This window comes from Pavona decussata, unplaced genomic scaffold (genome assembly GCF_977016875.1).
Source record: "Pavona decussata unplaced genomic scaffold, jaPavDecu1.1 SCAFFOLD_202, whole genome shotgun sequence".
Taxonomy (NCBI): domain Eukaryota; kingdom Metazoa; phylum Cnidaria; class Anthozoa; order Scleractinia; family Agariciidae; genus Pavona; species Pavona decussata.
The window spans coordinates 2579738-2601045 of NW_028145610.1; the positions used below are offsets into that span (position 1 = coordinate 2579738).

General features: G+C 39.8%; 1 protein-coding gene across 1 annotated transcript in view; it reads right to left on the reverse strand.

The window, feature by feature from the left end:
- The window catches only part of LOC146461122 (3'-5' exoribonuclease HELZ2-like), a 127694-nt gene that overhangs the window by 5379 nt on the left and 101007 nt on the right, over positions 1 to 21308 (reverse strand). The window contains exons 31-43 of the mRNA XM_085087395.1: positions 20473 to 21080; positions 19262 to 19700; positions 18353 to 18946; positions 17571 to 17990; positions 16878 to 16953; positions 12287 to 16637; positions 11842 to 11945; positions 11265 to 11408; positions 10324 to 10464; positions 7945 to 8222; positions 6975 to 7313; positions 5732 to 5983; positions 4288 to 4441 (exon numbers count right to left, since the gene is read on the reverse strand). Coding sequence (XP_084943521.1) covers positions 4288 to 4441; positions 5732 to 5983; positions 6975 to 7313; positions 7945 to 8222; positions 10324 to 10464; positions 11265 to 11408; positions 11842 to 11945; positions 12287 to 16637; positions 16878 to 16953; positions 17571 to 17990; positions 18353 to 18946; positions 19262 to 19700; positions 20473 to 21080 — 7900 coding nt within the window. The remainder of the gene's footprint in view (positions 1 to 4287; positions 4442 to 5731; positions 5984 to 6974; positions 7314 to 7944; positions 8223 to 10323; positions 10465 to 11264; positions 11409 to 11841; positions 11946 to 12286; positions 16638 to 16877; positions 16954 to 17570; positions 17991 to 18352; positions 18947 to 19261; positions 19701 to 20472; positions 21081 to 21308) is intronic.

Here is a 21308-nt window from a genome sequence, read left to right on the forward strand (position 1 = left end):
AAATCGACTCTTTTAGCAGCTTTTAGAGGCGGCATTTCATAAACAGCGGCCGGATCTCAGTTGAAGAGAAATTATTTTACTCTAGTCAGGCGCGATGAAATGAAATTAAGATGTGATGGATGTTTCCTCTTGAAGTGAAACTCAACGTTGTAAACGAACGAAAAAATCAGCAATCGAATAAAAGGACTGGTTATTCTCCAAAGAGGCGAGTATATTCATGTGATTTTGTTGACCAAACTTTGCTGTTTTTGCAAGATCTTTTTTTCTTGTAGTGTTGACACTGCATCTTGTTTAATCTCGGAGCAGCCTTTTGAGCTCATTTTTCGGTCCATGTTAGTTATTTCTCTTGGAGTTTTATTTTCTAATCTCATCCCATTTTGAATTAAATAAAAAAAATTTGATTCTGAGCTTGAAATAGTCAGTCAAACAAACGTCTCCCAGCATTGTATCGTTGGCATAAACTACTGACAAATTTTTCTCGCATATATTTCCAATTTTAGCATTTATTTCTGACAATCTTGACAGAAAACAAACAAAAATACTTAAAACAGTAGGATATAACCGCAAAGATTAAGATGTGTGAGTAATTTTCACCGAAAGTCTTTTCAAAGAACGTTAAAAGCGAATGTAAAATTAAAGTGTGATTTCATTTTCATCAAAACAAAGTTAACGCAAAACATTCATTCGCTTGTTTTTGTGAATTTTTCAAAGATAGTTGTTTAGTTTATTTCTGTACTTATTGCTATGAATTATCACAGTGCTTTTTTCATTTGTTACTCAAAGATATATTTGAAGTGTGTTTTTTGGTTATTGCATCCATTTTCTCTGAGGTTTAAAGCGTACGGCCTTCTTGATAAGCAAAATTGACTAGACAGTGATAGTGCCAGTAGCGCGCGTTGGTCGATCATCTTAAAAACTAAAAACAATAATAAAAACAGAAAATATCATTTTGAGTCCATTTAAATTCCGCTTTTATCACATAGAGAGCAAAATGTTCCTAAAACTATCAAGGAACTTCGTAAAACAGTCAGTAAAACACTCATCGAAGGCGCAGGCAAACCAACAAATTATTTAATTTTTTCGTAGCGTACAAAACAAACAAAACCGACGAGAACAGTTCCCTTTATACACATGCAATAAAGAGAGAATACAAGTTTAATTCAGGAGCAAACTAACAACGATAAATCAAATGTTAGGCATCAATTAATTGTTCGCCTGAGCTGTGAAGCTTCCTACCGCTTGGAAATCACACGAACATTGATCGATAAAAATAGCAAACGATGGATCCAAAGAAGGAACTTGCGGAGTAATTTCTTCCTGCTCCTTCCTCCCATCAAAAGGACACTTCCATGCTCGGTTATAATTCGTTGAAAGCACTTTAACGCCATGACTGATTTCAGTTTCTCAACCGAAACAAAATAAAATCAATCCGATCCAAGTCTTTAGCTTTTGACACAAATAAACTTTTGCTGTTTCTTGTGAGAGCCACCAAAATTAACCTTTAGAAATTTCCTTCCTAGCCGCGGCACTTGATTTCCATCTATTTTTGGTACAAAGAACCCGGCTTAAAGAGTCGAACTTCGAAAGAACCTCAAAGAACTTGTTTTCTTTTTTTTTTTGACACAAAATGCAGAAACCAACAAAATGTAAAACTGTCGTGCTCAGCCAATCAGCAGCGAGTATTTTCGCCGCTCGACCAATCAGGAGTAAGTAATTTTGCCCTCAGTGAAAGGAAATTACGAAAAACTGCCCTCTGTTACAACTAATCAGCATTCAGTAATTTTGCCCTCTGTTTTACATTGTTATTGTTGATGAGCAGTTAGTTGCATATGCATTAAAAATGTACTATATAACTGCAGCATTGATGAGGAACTCATAAAGTTATTACGTTCATACAATAAGCAGACTTCTATTGTGGAGCTCCGCTTTTAGGCTTGGCTAAATATATGTATTGTGCTCATGTTTACGTTCTGGTGAAAATCAGGCTACAAAATCAGAGACACGTGGAAACTCTCTTTGGGTATATTCCGTTCTCAGCCTTCGTTCGATTCCACCATGACCGTATGGCGATAACATGGCATCTTCTACAACTGCTACGGGAGAAAGCGCACAAAAGTACAGCTAGGGTGTGTCTCATAACCATAGAATAAACAATACTTGGTTTCAGCCGAGTTCAGTTCATAAACTTTACCGCGTTCACGGACTTAATTTTGACGTCTTATCTGATGGTGTATAAATAAACCTATCCTATCCTGTCCTATCTTTGAAGAATGGGAGTTAAAAGCGGCTCTTGTAACAATCATAAATGGAGTAAAATCCGACGCCCTTCCCGTTAGATTTGGCGTTCCGAAGAGTTCGGTATTAGGCCCCATTTTTTTGGCCCCCTTTTGTAACGATCTTCCTGTTATCGCCCACGATTGCGATAGTGAAGTACACATGTATGCTGACGACAAAGCCATTTATGCGTCAGCACCTTCGCCAGACATGGTCACTGTTCTTTTAAATGACACCCTTAATAAGATTCACACCCGATGCTGCCACCACCGAATGTTGCTCCACCATGGGAAAACCGAGTGCATAATTTTTTAAATGCGTGGTCGTTTCATCGATCCGATACAGGCAATTAAACAGGAGATAACGTAGTTAATCAAGTCAAGTCCACCAGATGCCTAGGTGTTGAATTAGACAATGAACTTAATTGGAAGATTCACGTTGCCGATCTCATTAATTCTTTCACCCAGAAACTGAATCTTTTGAAGTCTTTATACTCTTTACCTACCACAATCAGAGCTAACTTTTATCTTAAGATCATTCTCCCTTCCGTTACCTATGCGTTAATCCTATGGGGTTCCTGTGGAAAAATCCTCTTCGAGAAGTTTGAAAGGATCCACGTACGTGCCGCCAAGATAATGTACGGTTTAGACTGATACACACCCAGTGATAAGGTGCTAGGTCATGCCATGGTTCTCACTGTATGATTTGTACACTGTTTGCCCTTTGAATGTTTTTATGGAACTGCTCCTCTCTACCTAAAACTGCTTTAAGAAGTATACTTGCAAGAACAATCTACGAAGGAAAGTGACCTTTGAGGTACCACTTTTGAAAACGGACCTCCGTTGCAAATCTACTTTATACAAATTATTCAATAAGCCTTTGGAACTCTCTGGATACGCAAACAAGGGAGCTATCCGGTACAAACTGTTTCAGTAAAAATAAACTAAAAGTATTCTTCTATAAATATTTGTTTTTGTTTTAGGATCATTGTCAATAGTTTTAGTTTTAGCTTTTTGTGCATTGATATGTGTTATTTTTATTACATTTTATATTTTATTTATAACACGACCACATCAGCTCTGCTGTAATTTTTTATCGTGTATAAATAAATGCAACTACTGCAACTACTAATGCAGTATATATTTTGTATATGACTGAAATAATTTACTGATCCAGGTCTCAGGGCTGTTTACAACGATCACTCATCAAACTATGAAGAATCATTGGATAGGAACAACCTAGTGACTCTGAATGTCAAACGCATACAGGATATGCTGTTGACTGCATTCAAGATTTTATACATAATGGATATGCCGAGATACCTATCTGACTTACTGGTATTAAGATACCCTCAATTCACGAAAAGACAAAAGGAAAAAGGAGAGGAAAAAACAAGTTCAACATACCAAGGGTCTCAACAACAACATATGGGTTATATTCTTTTAGATACTTAGTCCCTAAAACTTGGAGTAACCTACCAGAAAATATTCTGTGTTCGGAGATTTTAAAGGTGTACTTAGTACTTTGTCTTTTACTAAAACCTGTTGTAATTTTTGCTGACACTGCTTTGTTTGTTTTTAACTAGTCAATTAACGATATTATGTTTATTTTATATGTAAGGGTATTTTAGTAAGTTAGCTTTCGGAAATGCCAGCATATCTATGCTACTCTGTAAATCCGAATTTAAATAACATCTATGTATGTAAGTAAACTCCATATCAAAGGGAAAAAACAAGTTATTCTAGAGCCGCAGAACCATTCTACCTAAGGCTTAAGACAAAACATACAAAAACAAAACCGAAAAATTAAAGGAATTATTAAAATCATTCACATACTTTGTTTGAGTTAAATGTTTTCACGATTATTCCATTTGTGCTTTTCACTTATCAGCTCCTTGTTTTGACATTGTTAATTACATGTATGTGTGATGCCTCTTGTCTTTATCTGTTCTTGTCCTAATGCAACAATACAACAGGCTGCCTTTATAACAACTTTGTAAACACTTCCACCTACCTTGGCTTTGCACAATCGACATGACTCGAATCTCGGACAATTTCTCTTTGGCAAGATCGTCTCCTATTATGTGGCATTGAGCTCGGTAAGGGGACAAAACCACGATCTGATCATTTTTTACTCCACAGTCGATGAGTTTTTTAATCACCTGTACCTGAAGAAAGGAGCGTAAAAGAAAAAACCTCGTAGTAATAATATAAAAGATAAATAGAGAGCGGAAATAAATAGAGCTTCGACAATAGCTCGTTAACTTAGTGACAACTACTAGCAGTCCATTGAATCCCAGGCCACTGAATGACTACACGTTGGCCACTTATTCACCCGAGATCGTCTGGCATTATAATAAGCCATATTTAAGCCGGAAAATGAAGGACCTTACTCTTTCAAGACTTTTCTCCGTTAAATGAAATATGCTCAGCATCCAACATCAATTGAACCTAAACATGAGTTTAGTTTTGTGGGAATTAGCCAGATCCCTAAATGACTGGTATTAACCGATTTATGAATAGCCTTAAGAAGGGTCGCATCAAGCACAGTTTACTCCTGCGCCAATGGTTTCTCAGCACTGTCACAAATGTTCATGTTATTTATAACGGTATAGTCACCAAATAAAAGAAATCGTTACTAAATTAGAACCGGAACACTCACTTTTACAATGTGATTCAGACACGAGAACCAACTACAAATACGTATAAAATTTAATGATTGTATCATGTTGGAGCACCAAGTGACGGCAACTGCTCGATGAATAAACCGCGAGCCGCAACGATTGTTATTATTTTGAGCCGATAAAAATGTTGATGGTGGCGGCGGAATTAACTCTACAATGAAATCTAGGTACCCCGGTCTATTTTGATTCCGTAAGACTACGATTCAAGTGGCGTCGCGTTGATTTTACAAATGAGATTTTCAAACTGTGGTGTGACTCTAAAAAGCATATTGTACGACGACCTGTCACTACTAAGCGGTCTAATTGACGAACATCTATTTGACAATAACTGTAGAAATTCCCGCGCGCTGATTGTCTATAAGAGTAGGGACAATAAAAATAACGTCAGATGTAATGCGCGCGCTTTCTCAACGGAACCTTAAAGCCAATTCCACTTGTACCTTTACCATGTTATTGTAAAAAAAAAATCGACGACAGTTTTCTATGGTCCATACTTTTATAGACCATAAAATGACTCCATAAAATGTTCAAAACTTGGCAAAGAAACCACTCGCCTGCGACTCGTGGTTCCACTTTAGTTATGAATATTTTATGACGTCAGTTAATGGTCAATAAGAGTAAAGACCATAGGAAATCGCCGTCGATGTGTTACGCACGAACCGAGATGTACTTCCTCTTAAATTTGATGGGAAAGAGCAAAACGTCACATCACCTGTGGTCGACACACGACCATTGGTGGTTTATTATACAATTAGCATGCTTCTCCACACTCACCACTTTATCTTTCTCCTCCACGTTGCTCTTGGAGCGCTCATTGCCTTCGTGTGAGGTCACCACCAGCTCTTCCTCCTTACCGACAACATTACAAAATACAAGAGGCACGTAATCCTTTGCAGTGTGACTAGGCCAGAATTTTACAAACTTTCCACTCATTCTTGACCTCTCTTCACGCTCATTGACTGAGTTAGCAGTTTTCAATCTGTTGCCATAGAAATGCTCCGAAGGAAATGCACAAATTTCTTCGTGCTGAAATAAAACAAGCCATAGAGGAAACAAAAAGTGAATTCACACAACACCAGGTAACACGTGTATAGATGCCTCATTTCATCAGTTAAAAAAAAAACACCGTTGTTAATAGGGTGTAACAACTAAGGATCCCCATAGAGCCACTTCATGCTTTCTTAAAGTCCACGAACCATAGATATCAGCCGAGTAATTCGATGATTCAGTTTCAGTGTGGCTGGATCATTTGACCGCGGTTTGGAAGATCTTGGGGAATTAAGATTTTAGGTTTTTTCACTGTGCTAGGCACGATCTGATCGCAAATTAATTGTACACAACTCATTTCGTTAGCTTTGAAACAAAGGCCAAACTGGATTATAAGACAGCTGCTGCTCACACCATTCAATGGATGATCACCCTATGTACAATCGCTGATTACGATTCCCATTTAGCATTATCTGATAGCTTTTAATCACTTACTATCTCCAAGATAATAAAAAAGACTTCATGACAATCACTTACTTATTTTTCGGGAAACTTTAGGTGATGAGTGAATTATTTCCATCTGTCATCGCACAGGAGGAAAAAAATTCTATCCGTATTGACATTTACCTTTCTTTCTTAACAAAACATACTGACTAAACTGGCTTCTGCGGCTATTTTCTGAACTTACCATCCTGTATTGCTCCTCAAGCATCAAGGCATCCTACTCAGCGGGCTCGTTACAAACTGATAACAGTTTAATTGTACACATTTCTTTTGCTTTAAAGCAAACTAAAGGTGAAAGTGGATTATGAGTGGATGCTGCTCCCGCGATTCTATGGATCACAGCATTCACAATCGCTTCCGGTCTCCGAGATAAAAATAAAAGCTCCATGAAAAGCACTTATTCATTTTTTGGGGACCTTTTGGTGACGAGGAATTAGTTGTTCTGTCAGTCGCGACATTTGCCTTTCTTTCTTAGCAAAACATACTGACTATACACTGACTTATGCGGCTTTTTTTTTTAACTTACCATTCTGTATTGCTCCTCAAGCATCAAGGCATGGTTTGAGTATCGCTCAAACAAGGACTTACTCAACCCTAGAGACTTGGCAGTTCTGTTAATTACGATCGGTTGAAGCTGCATGTGATCACCAATGAGAACCACTTGTTCCGCTTGTGAACAGACAATAGGGATGAGGGTTTCCGGTTCCAAACACATGCCGCACTCGTCAACTATGCACTGAATCGTGTTGTCACACCCGTCTTTCACTCTCTTACTTCCCGCCGCCGAGCAGGTGCAAAGCACAATTTGGTGGTACTGTCCTTTCCGCACGCTCCTAATGACCCACCGTTCAGCTTCCTTTATTTTCTGCGATTAGAAATTTACCAAACTCTATAGTCTTAACCTCTTATTTTGTGGGAGGTTAAATTGCCAGGGAGAATAAAGTACTATGAGCCCTACAGAATAATATTAAATTGATGCCTTAATTCATCGGAAATAGAAATTTTCCCTTTTCTGTCTTCTTGGACAATTCGGGTAACATTGAACCGGAGCAGACTCAGAGTGACTGACACATAGAAAAATATCTTTCTGGCAGAAGTCTGAGGGTTTCGTTTCAAAAACAATAGTTTCAGGATTTTACTCGAGAAACTTAAAAATTAAAACTTCCTTTTGCAGCAAAAATATTAAGCACATGTATGATTACTCTTCAGTTTAAATTTGAATGGTCCCACTTTTGGGGTCCATCCACAAAATGAAGCGTTAACAATTAGAACCACCTTTTCAACATTAATTATCAAGCCCTGTAAGAGAATGCTGTTTAATTAATCCTTGAAATTTAAATAACCGTACTTAAGCTTTTATCAATAGACGTAAAATCCAAAGTGGTTTAACTCTGTGAATAATAGGGCACTAGTGAATATTACACGAATACAAATTACACAATTCGCATACGTTGTTTTTTTTTTCATTGCACTCTCATTAATGAAGCTGTTCAAACCTGTAGATACTTTGCAACTTCCTTGTCTTTCACTTTTTTCTTTTCTTTCTTCATTCTGGCAAACTTTCGCTCAAATTTTTTTAACTGGCGCGCAAATGGTGACCTTTTTTTGTCTCTGATCACGTGATGCAAGGCAACACGTTTTAAGTCCTGAGGAACTTCGTAGACATCGGTCTTTCGAGTTTGTTTTACTTGGTTTGGGATCGGAAATTCTTCTTCCTCAATGACGTTTCCGTAAAGTCGAAGGATATTGATACCGGTAATCCTCATCAAATAATCTACAGAGGAAAAAATAGTAAGTAATTTCGTATTCAGTTTACTACGAGCATGCTTGTGACTGCAAAGAAACTGGCTGAATGTATGCTAGAGACCAATCTCGTCCCCACAGCGCGTGCGCGTTTTAGGCCAGCGGAGGCCGCACGTCCACGGGCTCTGGGCTAATCAGAAACCGGAAGCCAAGATTTGACTTCCGGTTTAAAGGGGGATACTGCGGACCTGGAGGAAGACAGCCTCTGGGAAAGAGCATCAAAGGCCATTAAAACAAGTGAAAAAGGTGACAACCTCCATTCCTCCCGTTTGCCAATGATTGTCATTCATGTGAGACTTCCTTGAAAACAAAACAACCAAAACAAACGCTGCATATAATCTGGGTTTGTCGACGATCGATTAGCTTTCTCAACCGCGACAAATTCATTTTGCACATCCTCAGGTCGTTTTAGAAAACCAAACATTTTCCATAGGCAGGAGCAAAAAAAAAAAAGATATAGACTTGTAATGTTAAATAGTCGAATGGCGATTAGAAACAATTTGTTGTACTACACTCATATGGAATCAAATTAAGCTTGTTTTCGCCTGTATAGTGTAATTCTCAAAACCTTTAAAATGGGCGTGAATATAACGCTACGCAGCATGAGATTGCCAAGTTAATAGGGAAACGAAAATAGCGCCTAGTCGGAGGTTATATAAGCTTAAATCTGATTAAATAAAACTTAACAGGGTAAAGATTTTCAAACAACATTCGAGAAACTTCAGCAAAGATATCGTTCCTAAATGATTGCGTCGACGACAAATACCAACAAATCAATCATTGCAATTTTTTTTTTACAGAAACGAATTGTCTTGTCAAGCGTAAGCTTAATTTTTTCCGCCGTGAAATTTTACAAACGGTAGGTTTCACAAGATCACCTTTTGCCTACTCAGATACCATGATCACAGAAACAATACAATAAAATAACAAAATTTCATTTAATAGCAAGACACATCTCTAGATCTGTAAACGTTCAATCCAAATAACCAGCAACTTGAAAATCTAAGCTTATCTTGATCAGAAAGATCGGCTATTTTTTTCAATTCACACACTCAGTGTAAGCTTGTACGAAACTCACCCTGAAAAAAATATTTTACCTGCACTCCATGTGGTTTATCAGTCCTATAAGGTGCAAACTTAGAAAGCTCACAAATGAACTTGTGTATTAAGAGTGAAAACGATCTCTATTCCAAGCGTTAATATTTTTGTCTTTCTGTCCGACCGCTCTCTGAACCACTTTTTGGGCCACGCATTCTTGAATAATCCGCTTTTAACGCAGCGGTAACAAAGGATGTTTGTTTTCCTTGTTAAACCTTCAATTATGTTTCTGCTGGGCTGCAGACAATATCTGTTCCAGTTCAACAAAGTAATCTTGAATAAATTCTGCTCCAGTCAGATCAACTCGCAGATAACTCCGCGTTGCGAATGATTACAAGTTTGCTTCTTTCTGCCCTTTCAGTTCCTTCAACAGCACGAGAAAGGCTCTCAAACTTTTATCCGCATAAGACAATGTTAAGAACGATTCTAAACGGTCAGCATTGACTATGAACCACATTTCAGAGTCGATAATTAGAGGAGTTTTTTCGACTTGTCAGGTCCATCGTAACCTCGACGCGACCCTCGACGCAAGTGTCATACTGTCATTCAGCTTTGTCCAACACTGTAACATATCGCAAAGGTTTTCGCGCCTTTTCCGTTTAGTTGTGATCTACACTTGTTATCTTTTTCGTGTTGTTTCACTGCCAAGAAAAAGTCAATGGAAATTTGTTTGCATTTTGATTCTATAGCGGCTTTTGCTTCGCCCAATTTCAGATGTCTTTGACTCTATTTCATTTCCTGTTTTGAAACCCGATTCAAAGACACTTCCGGTAAAATGTGTTAGCCAATCAGATTTCGATTTGCTGGATTTTGACATTGATTAGCCCAGAAGTCTTGCTTCCTTGGTGCTGACCAAAAGGAACGCAGCCTCTGGGAACGAGATTGACTAGAGACAAATAATCCGTGTGGAAGAACTTGAGCAAGCATAAATACCGAAATGTTGTAAAACATTCAGTTGTAAAAAGCTAACACACCTGCAACAACGTCTACAGATTTGTTTGAAGGCCCACAATAAAGGACTTGCGGAGGAGCCTTTTTTGGAGGAGTGGCCTTCTGTTTATTTATTTGCGAAAACCAATAGGCAATGTGCACTCCAGTCATGGTCTTTCCAGTTCCTGAAATGGAAATGGTTAAGGTAACACCTTTCAGGAACATTGTCCAGAGAGTAACTGTTGCTTACTTTATCATTTTACTAAGCAGCTTCAGCAATTCATGCTGAAGTTTCAGGGCGTTTGCGCAAATATCAAAACATTTATTCAGGTTTAACGTCGCCGCGGGCAGAATCCCCCCTCCCCCCCCCCCCCCCTCACCGGTCTAGACGACGGAAATGATGGAAATGTATGTCTAAGGATGCCCACCAAGGATACCAGCATTACATGTGCCAACCAAATGCGAATTAGCAAAAACAATGGCAATTACTCATTTACATTCGGTTCGGCACATATAAAGTTCGACTTTTGGACCAGGCCTTGTAGTGTTTTGGGGTAAGGTAGGTTAGGGGGATCTGAGGGGGATGGTATATAAAAACGACTTTAAAGAGGAACTTACATAGGAAAGAGAGTCAACATTCATAAATGGTAAGTAAAACAATTCTCTTTCATTTTTATGGGGAGGGTGGGGAATGGGGCATCTGAAGAAATAATATTTACAGAGGCAGAGGGAGCCGTGCAAAAACTTCACGTGGAAATTGGTGGTCTCGACACGCGTAACATACGGACTAAGCCCTCCACGAGACTACCTGTGTCGTCATTATGGAGGTGTTTATTATGCTGCCACCAAAAAAACACAACTCTTTGTCCGAATTACAGGTGTAGGCAGAGTAACGATGATAGGTGCCTCATCAGGATCAAAGTAAACCGGCAAATTTGTAAATTTGTTCATCCACAAATTCAAATCAATTTCTGTTTGAACTCACCTGGTGGGCCTTGAATAAGAGAAAAACGTTGTCGCAGAGATTGTCCGACAGCAGCGACTTGTAAATTGTTAAGCGTTCTGAGGTTACAGCCAGCTACATGGTCTGCAATCGAAAGTCTGTCACTCGGTAATCTAATGCGGCGATCTAAGGATAAAAAATATAACCTTTAATCTGGAATAGCCGTTCCCCTTCCTGAGCCGTCTATTGATAGAACTCTAATCTATCTACGAATCAAAACATTTAAGTTTAATTTTAATCCTAATAATGTTAACCGTTAGAGTAAATGCAAGGTTGATACGCTCTGACGATGGTGTAACGGTGGGAACGCCAGCTATTGTATCTCGTGATGGCGGTCAATTTACCTTATCAACTCATTTGATAAAAAGACAAATTTTGGATTGGAATTAGTTAGAGCTACCAGTATTAAATTACTGTAGAGCATCAAGCATAAGAAATGGATTAGACAATTGTAATTAGCAATGGTTCCACTTATGGTTCGGATTAGCGACAACAGTCTAATTAAGGATAAAGAACATGACGTGTACGGTTGTAAATTAGCTGACTAACCGCTTCTTACCAGGCAGTTGTAACGCATTCCCCAGACAAATGTTATGAGCAAGAGGAGTGAGATCCCCTGATTGTTCCATATGTGGCAGTTTTATTAAAGTTGAAATCATTCGTCTGGCAAGTTAAAGAACAGACAATTTGTTATTGATTGGTTGGGTATTGAACTTTCATTACAGAAAGTCCACTGTGTTGCCATTGTCTGATTTTAACATTAATTACTTGCAAATTGAACAAAACAACAAGTCCTCATATAATCTTGAAGCTATAAAATGGGGCAGAACATACAGGGGGAAAAGGAAAGAGGACAGACATCCTTGTGACTCTCAGTGTCAATAAAACTGGAAAACTACTAGAGCTATTTGATTCCAAAGGCATTCCAATATATTGTAATGTATTCCCCTTCCAAAAAACAAATTTATTGAATTTACGTTTGCTAAAAGGTCACAAAAAATTACCTCGAGGGGATAGTCTGCTTTATTATCTCCAGCGTACAAGTCCGACTGTTTCCATTTGCAAGACCTTTAGGGACTTTCATTGAGTTTTGGAAAACCCTCAGCGTGTATTTCGTCAGTGATTCTTCAGCAAGATGAAAGATACAATGGCCCACCCAATAGCTCTTCCCGACCGAGCTTTCCGCACATTCCTTGTCGTCACTTTTACTTGCATTTGCATTGTGGTTTTCAGAGGCCATAGCGAATGCTTGCACATCTACGGCTTCCTTTCCCATTTCTTTGCAGAAGTCATGTTTTCTATCTGATGGCTCAGGGTTCGACAGACAGCCTGAGGAGGGCGTTACACAACGAACTTTTACACAAGCGTAATCACCAGGAATGATCTGTATCTGCCTCGTTTTGCAAAAGTTATCGTTAAGTTGAAACTCGCCGAAAATGCCACCACCTTCATCTTTTCTCCAATTCACTTCAATGTCTTGCAGAATTATGGTATCGTCGTTCCTTACGGCCACGGTTGCAGCTTCCATTTCAAGCACCGGCCTCCAAAGATAAACATATCTATTGATAGTCCGATAGCTTGGTTGGGACGCTTTGTTTGATGCAGCAGTTGAAAAGCATTTATCGGCAAGCTTCCTATGTTCAAGGCAGACGTCAATTCCAGGTGCGAGATTGAAGAGCTGAATTTCGGGTGACATTAGACCTCCAGAGTCGTTTGCTGAAAGTTGCACGGTGACACTGTCGGAAACGTTTAACACAAGGGACGTCTCAACGAAATGCACCGACGTATCATACTGTTCATTGGAAGGTAAAATTTCTTCCCCTTCTTTGTCCACGTCTTTGTCTTCCTCATGACTATCAATCTCACCATCAAAGTACTCATTATCCTCCCCATTACTACAGTCAGGGTTTTCCTCATCCTCATCACCATCATCAACATCATCATCATCATCATCATCATCATCATCATCATCATCATCATCATCTTCTTCTTCTTCTTCTTCTTCATCTTCTTCTTCTTCTTCATAGCCTTCTTTTAAAAACAGTTCACAATTTCGTCTTTCTTCCTCTCTTCTTAATCGTGACATCTCTTCCCTCTGGTCAGCAATTATTTCATCCAAATCCTTTAAGCGTTCGCTTAGTTTGCTCTCATCACCTGATTTAACTGCGTATAAGACCTCCAGCCAACGGTGGCTTGGAATGTAGTAACCTTTTTCGCTGACAGAAAACAAACTCTGAATTCTGATCCGATCTTCGCGGAGATGTCTCTCTGGGTTTCTACTGCGCTTCGCGCGTCTGACATTTTCTGTAGAAGCGTCGTAGATTCTAAGCTTCCACTTTAGCTCTAGGCATCTGGAAGTTTCGTCAATCTGTGGTTGCTCAATTGGGCCAAGGTGGCTAATCTGAATTCGCCTCTGTTTCTGTGAAAGAAATTGGTTTAAATCAGATAAAACTTGCAGCTGAATGAAATCTTCTTCGATCATTTCCACGATGGCGGAGAACTCACAACTTCCTTCACTGAGTTTTACAGCAACTTCAACTCGGGCGCAATCTTTTTCAAACTTGCTTGATTTGTCAGAAAGAAATGCGCACCTACGATAAACAGTGGGTATATCGTCGGGTACCAGTTCTCGGCCATCAGTCTCAAGCAACAAACGATGAACTACAATGTCAAGATACCGACGAATTGGAGAGGTGAAGCGAGTGTATTCATGAACATTCAAAGACCAGTGCTTTCTGTCATCCGTCTGCACTTGAGCAGCTATAACATCTTCAGCTCCTCTTTGCAAGGAGTTAAAAAACGAATGCGCGACTGCCAGTTGGGGATAGATGTTATCATTACAAATCCAAAGTTTCAATTCCCTCTTATCCGGTTTGCGGCGAGCTTTACAAATAAGGCTCCACGTGGGGGATGGCAGAAAGAACTTCTCCACGCATTCAACTTCTTCAGACAAATGCCTGTTGAGGGAAAGAGACAGCCTGGCACAATTTCCGAAACTCCCTTGCCACTCATTAAGTTTGCGCGTCTTCGGGGGACGCTGGATTCTCAGCGGTGACAGGTCAGCTTTCGTTCTCACAAGGTGCTTTGCTACAGCAGTGTTGGCCAGGATCATCATTTCCTCTACCAGCTCATGAGCCTCAACGTCCTCCTTTCGGTCTGCATGGTCGAAGTGAAAGTACGATCCGTCAGACAGACGCAATTTTCTTCTTTTCTGGGCTAAGGAGTTTAGCATGCGGATACTTTCTTCGATCTCCGAAGTCAGTTGTCCATCTTCGCGCCTACAATGAACAGTCTTTCCAAGTATGACCTGCTGTGCTTGGGAATACGTCAAACGACACTGCGACTTCACAATGGATCTACAAAATTCAAGCTCCTCTCCTCCCTGAATACAACCAGTTTGATCCAACGTCAGATAAACGGACACTGTCAGTCGATCTTGATTCGGCAAAAGACTGCAAATGTCATGGCTTAACGCCACGGGAAGCATAAGGACGTCTCCAAGTCGACTACCTCCAAAGTACGAGGTACCTCTTCTCTGGGCCTCACGATCGATTTGACTCCCCACTGGAACAAAGTATGACACATCGGCAATATGAATTCCGACTTTACAATATCCATTCTCTAACCTTTCGATTGTCAATGCATCATCGAGAGCTTTACTTCCGGGAGGATCAATTGTGAAGGCGTTCTTTGCCAGTGGACGGCTATTTCTTTCGTGAGGGATACTTGACCACCTCTCTGTGAATCTTTCTAACTCTTTGCAAACGTCTCCTGGAAATTCGTCTTTAAGTTTATATTCAGCTTTAAGAACCTTGAATGCGTCAGAAAGATCATTTCCCTTTCGAAACGCCTTCGTCACTATGCCAAGAGGATAAGGGAATTCTAGTCTCCATTGTAAATATTGTACGACAAAGAAGAATTTACCGCTCAAAGCTTCTTGTAGGGGAAGGGTTTTCACACGCACTGCTTTTTCATCTGAACCGGGTTCAATTTTTCTGTAAATTGGAACTCCCTTACAACTTTCATCGGTCAGGTTAGCGATTGGTGTCATTGACTTGTTGATGGGATACATTATCCGTGGGTTATCCCTGGAAATTGTGCATACAAACTGTCGCTCACGAAGATTGATCGCATGGTGGCGAACACCACAGATTTTGCCCTTCAGTCCTTCAGAAGCACCTGTAAGTTCCGAGGAATCACTCGAAAGCTTCTGGGATAACTTAACTACCACGACGTCACGATCAAATGTCTGGCGTGTGTCTCCTTCTATTATGATATCTTCACTCTCGGCATCAGGTATCTCACCACACAAAGTTCGTGCTTTGTCGAAGGTAACTCTCAACGTGCATTCACGATAGAGCTCAGGTTGTTGTTGAAGCAAGCGATCAAGATAATCCTGTTGTAAACATTCTTGGTTTTGCACTTTAGGGGAACGAACAAGGCGTTCTGTTCTTTCGCTGTATTTATAATCTATGTTTACCAGAAAAATCTTGGTTTTGCCTTTCTTTGTTTTCATTTTTATGTCTTCGTGAACTATTTTGTTTTCTGTGGTATTGGAATCTAATCTTTTCCTGCTTCTCGTGGCGTTTTCAGGTAAGGGATCTATCTCGTCCTTGTCTTGCTCTGCATTTTCTCTAGATTCTGCCTCCTTTGCTTCCTCTTTGCTTTTTGTTTCATCTCTAATTTTCCCTTTCACCTTCATTTCTTCGCACTTATTCTTCAAGGCTTGGATGATAGGATCAATATGCCGTGGGGGGACAGTTTCATCCACGTCTTCATATTCTGCAAAATCGTCAGCACTACCTAGGCCGTCACTCATGGACATTTCGTCACCAGCATCGTCGGATTCAGATGCACAATCATGTTCACTCCCGGCTTTCTCAGCTAAATGGCTTTTTGCTTCAAAAGAAAAGTCGTTTTTCTTTTTTGTGTCATTTGGATCATCCTCCTTGGGAAGTAAAGAAGAATTGGAGTAAGGCAAATCACTTACATCCGAAACAGACGGTTGACCGGTCCCTGATGGTACAAACTCGGCAGCGTTGACATTGAGTCCACTCTCGGAAATGCTTTCTTCGAGCTCGTAGTGTTCAAAGCCAAACATTTTCCCTTCCTGACTACATCGCTTGATGAATTCCTCCCATAAACCTTGGCAATCACCAACAGTTCTTAAGGAAAATGGATCTCCAACCACTGCGATGAGAGATTGCGCTCGAGTGAGAGCAGTGTTGAGCAGCTTGGGGTCTGATAAAAAGTACAGGTAAGGGCTGTCACTCTCATCTGTTCCGGAACCCTGCTTCCCCACGCAAGTGTGGAACGTTCGAACTGTGCTTACGAAGAGAGCTCGGAACTCTTTTCCTGATGGAAATTTAACAAATGGAGGTCAATGTTGACAGTGAAGTAGGAATAGCGTTCAACATTTAAATTTTTTTTTTAAAGAAGCAAATTATAGTCAGCAGCGTGATATAGACAAAAGCTTTGATAATAACCGATATATACAAATTTTAAATACTGGACCTCGATCAAGGTTGCATCTTATTCATTAAATACTTCTCCCTTTGCTCACAAATTGTACTAATATATTCCGAGTCAATTTACCTTGAATGTTTTCAATAGTTTCAACGTCTACAGCTCCAAGACCAATTTTTCTGAGGCCATCTCGAATTGTTTTGACCTATTTAAAAGGAATAAAAGTAAATCAGTGAGGCAGTTATATCCTTGCGGCCGCGTACAATAAGGACAATTTAGTTGGTCATAGACAGACCGCTCGTTGGGTTGTTTCAGTTCAACAGTTCAGTACAGAGCCCAGAAAATTACAAGTGGAACAGGCTGCTCGTGTCAGTAACCTTTGGCAACCTATGGTAGATCCTCTACCCGTGGAAACTTTGCACTACAGCGCAGACTTCTTCATAGCAAGGACAGGCCGCTTTTAAGTTCCCCTTTATAGTCATCGCTGTCATCATTATCATCATCATTATGGATATCTTTAATTTTTGTCATTATTATCTTTATTACTACCTTTAAAGACATTCAACTGTTATCGATCCTATGCGTGGAAGGAATCGCTTTAAAATTAAATTTCCATCGCCAACCACTTGTTATTTAACCTTTTCTCGATTAGCCAAAACACAATTCGCGCATCTTGAGTGAAAGATACTAACAACTATCTTCCTGTAGTGCTGTTGTTTGATAGATTATATTACGAACTTAACGTTCAGAAAACTTGTCGCTAAGAAATGTTGCATGAAGACTGAGAATTGGTGGTTATATGTGTATGCGTATCGTACTGACCTGATAGCTATATGATGAAACGACTGCTATTTGTTTAAGATTCTTCGTACCCCATTCTTTCGGCCAGCAATCGCAAAGCTCCTTCACTCGCTTTACAACTTCGTTAACCTCTGCTAAGTTACGATATGACGCATGGCTCTCTTCGATCTCTTCTTTGCCAAGAGCGGAATAGAACACAAGTGGACCAAACTGTGGGTGAAGAGGTTGGTCACTACCAGAGGAAAGCTCACCACCGTAAAACATGTCGGACGAGAACTGAAGCACCTGTTTGTTTGAGCGGTAGTTTTCTGTCAGCAAAATAAGATGGGGATCTAGTTTTGACCCGTCTTCACGTCTTTGATAATCGTAAAAGAGTCTTTCCTGTAAGGAAACTTGGAATCCCCACTTCTTTGCTTGAGGAGAGAACACATCGGGACTCATCTAAGAATGACAAAAGGCAGCATTTCATTGCATCTAATGCACAAAGTGGATACTATTCGTAAATATGGGGATGATCGAATAATCAGGGTAGAATACTGATTAGTGGATTAAAAACTAGCACCATTGATTCGTCCACTAATAAAAACATGGCTAGATGACTATTCATGGTAAGACGAAACATATGACTAAAAAGGTTTTTCTGAGGAAATTCACTGAAGTTGATAACCAAGACATATTTTTTGAAATTAATCTGGAATCTGCAATCAAATTCTCTCACCGATGCCCAAAACCTGCTCCACAAGCTCCGGTGAGCTGCAAGACTTTTAGAAAAAGATATTTACAGATGCAAAGAGATCGTATACCTGCATGTGGTCTCCCGTGAAAACCACTTTGGTATTATTCCCTGCTAGGGTGAGTGGCGCTAATGTCTCCGTCTCCAGCGCTTGTGCCGCCTCATCAATAAGGATGTGTGAAAAAAATCCTCGATGAAATTCCATGTCAAAAAGAGCTCGGGACATGCCCAGAGTAGTTACAACAACCCGGTGACGTATCACGTCTTCACGAGTTGGAAGTCTGAAGGCTTGCGCTGGCGTACCTTTGTCTGCAATGAGACAATACTCCTTCACCGTGTCAGAAACAGTGGCCAGTTTGCGGAAAGGTGTGTAAATCCTTAAAGGTCTACATGCTGTTATGCCGTGATCATGTTTCAGGTAGTGGTTCAGTAGTTCCACATGTATATCCGCAGCGCTGTTTGAGTGAGTGCAGATGAGCACCCGGTTGTTTTGGTTTACTGAGATACGACGAATGGCTTGATTTAGCGTGAACGTCTTCCCAGTGCCAAATGGACCGAATACCACGAGGGGAGGCGCATCAATCGCGGGAGCGGATATTTTCTTAATAATTTCTCTCTGATCCTCGTTTAATTTTGAGTCAAGAATCCATAGGAGATGTTGAATCTGAAATGAATGTAAGACGACGTTTAGTTGGATAGCCAAAGAATTTAACGCTGTAAAAATAAAATACCTAATACGAATTTGGCAGTTTTTAAGACGGGACCGGAACAATGAAGCCCGCCTTAGTTGACATGTTTCCTAGAAGTATCGTCTTCAAACAATGCAATGGACCTTTGAGATTACAAAAACACCCATCACAATAATTTACATTGGAATGTATTAAGTAAACGTCATTTTTATCCAAAGGCTTACATTTTTCTCATATTTGTCATCTCTAAACTACTTACAAGTTCTATACCTGCTAAACGTAAAAAGTACCTTCTCTTCCTCTACATCACTGCTGAGTCCCGGAAACAGAATACGGGAATGTTCTGGTCCCAGCCTATCAATGTTGTCATGCATCTCACACAGAGGAAGTCTGTTGATGTGGAACTGGACGTCCACCGTCACGAAAGTGTTATTTGCCAACTCCAAGTCTTTACAGCATCGTTCAGACAGTTTTAATATGACTCTACTGTCCTCCACCGAGTCTACCAATGCTTCATAGACCATCGAATCTTTTTGGTTTTTTGCTATTAGCACTGAACCCATGCTTCTGAAAAGATTCCTCAACAAGAGCCTTCCTTGAGCGTCATCAGGTGTTATCGGGTTCGAAACGTGAAAAGAGCCATACAACCAACCTTCCTGGGCACACAAAACCTCTTCTTTTTTCACAACCAGTTTTGTAGCATGCAAATGTACCTCCTGTGCGTTGAAACTGCAAAAGAGGTAATTAAAGGTTTATTTTAAAGTTTGCTTAAGCTCCATAATGACCTTTTCAACATTAACGGCAGTCAAACGTAAAAATAAAGATAAAGATAAAGTAAAGATACTTTGAGAGCTCCAAGCCGATAAGATTTTTGTGAGTCTTTGAGCTTACTAAATCACTTTACGATTTACTTAAAGAGTTTCAAGTTATTGTTTTTTTCAAGTGAATTATTTAGAGACTGTTTCGGGGCTTTGTGTATGTGTTCACTGTTTAAAATGAAGTACGGAAAACCTATTAATCTAATGGTTCCTTGACCTTTTTTCAGTAAATCGTAAAACGAATTAGTAAACTAACAGACACAAATCAGATTTGAGCTTTCAAAGTAAAAACCTTATCTTTACATAACGGGCTTTCATTACGTTTTACGTTTCATATAATTATAATTTATGCACCCGTTGTAATGTTTACGTGGGGTGGAAGGATCGACCGACAGAGCGACTGCCCATATCAAGCTTTGCCTTTACCCGAATTTTCGCCCTAACTACGATAACTCGTTTCAACGTTAGGCGCCTTAACAAGCTACAAACAAGGTATTAATTATTCAAATTTGGTCTGGTTACTCCGTCCGTATTCGTTAAAAAGATAAACCTGAGTGCAGCCACATTACGTGAAAAACTTAACGAAAAGGTTCAAGCTGCCGTCAAAACCAGTTGACCTCTTCAGTTTCTGCCATTGCTGATCAGATACAGCTCAAAAATTATTTCTAAAGTACAATGTTTACCTGGCAATTTGTTTGCGGATGTAAAATTCCTCGACAAATAATAGTTGATGCATGACATCCTTGTAATTTTTCGGACTCAAGCCTTGTGACTTGTCAAGAAGAGGACACGGCACAATATCCTCTGCTTTTGGTAACTTGTATTTATCGATCAACTGGTCATTGTTAAATACTGCTGGTCGTTTAGGTTCGAATTTGACAATTTCACGTGATCCGTCATCCCACAGTGTCCAATTCAAATCCAACTTGGACTTCTCTTCAACAAATTCTTGAAGAAATTCTTGGCTGCCAACCTCGATATTCATTTTCATTGCGAGATGAGAAGATTCATTTCCAAAATCCAGGACTAAGACTTGCGCAAAGCTTCCAAACACCGGAGTAGAGAAAGACACTTTGATCTCTACCTCGCAACTTCCTTGCAATGAGCGCATATAAGGTTTCACTTCGTAGTGGAACTCATCATTCAGGACTTCAGTCTCTGGAGATTTCACTTTCATTGGCTCACCGTTAGGGGTTGGCACAGTACACTCAAATCTAACGCTAGAAAGAGTGTAGCATCTGTGGTACTGTGGGAGGAGCACAACATCTTGAAGATGGCCAGTGTCACTCGACTAGGTAGAAAACAACGGACTTCCGTTAATGTAATGTATAGAAGACTAATTCATGGTTAACATAAGCAAAAGACATCATTTTCCTGGAAAAATGATACCTTCCATCACACGTTGGTTTAAAAACGACATTTTTCAAGTTGAGAGTTAAGGTTTCCTGTACTTGTAACCTCTAAACCATCAAATTTTGCTGCGTCAGCTTCACGTTTTGTGACACCTAATTGAAGAGAA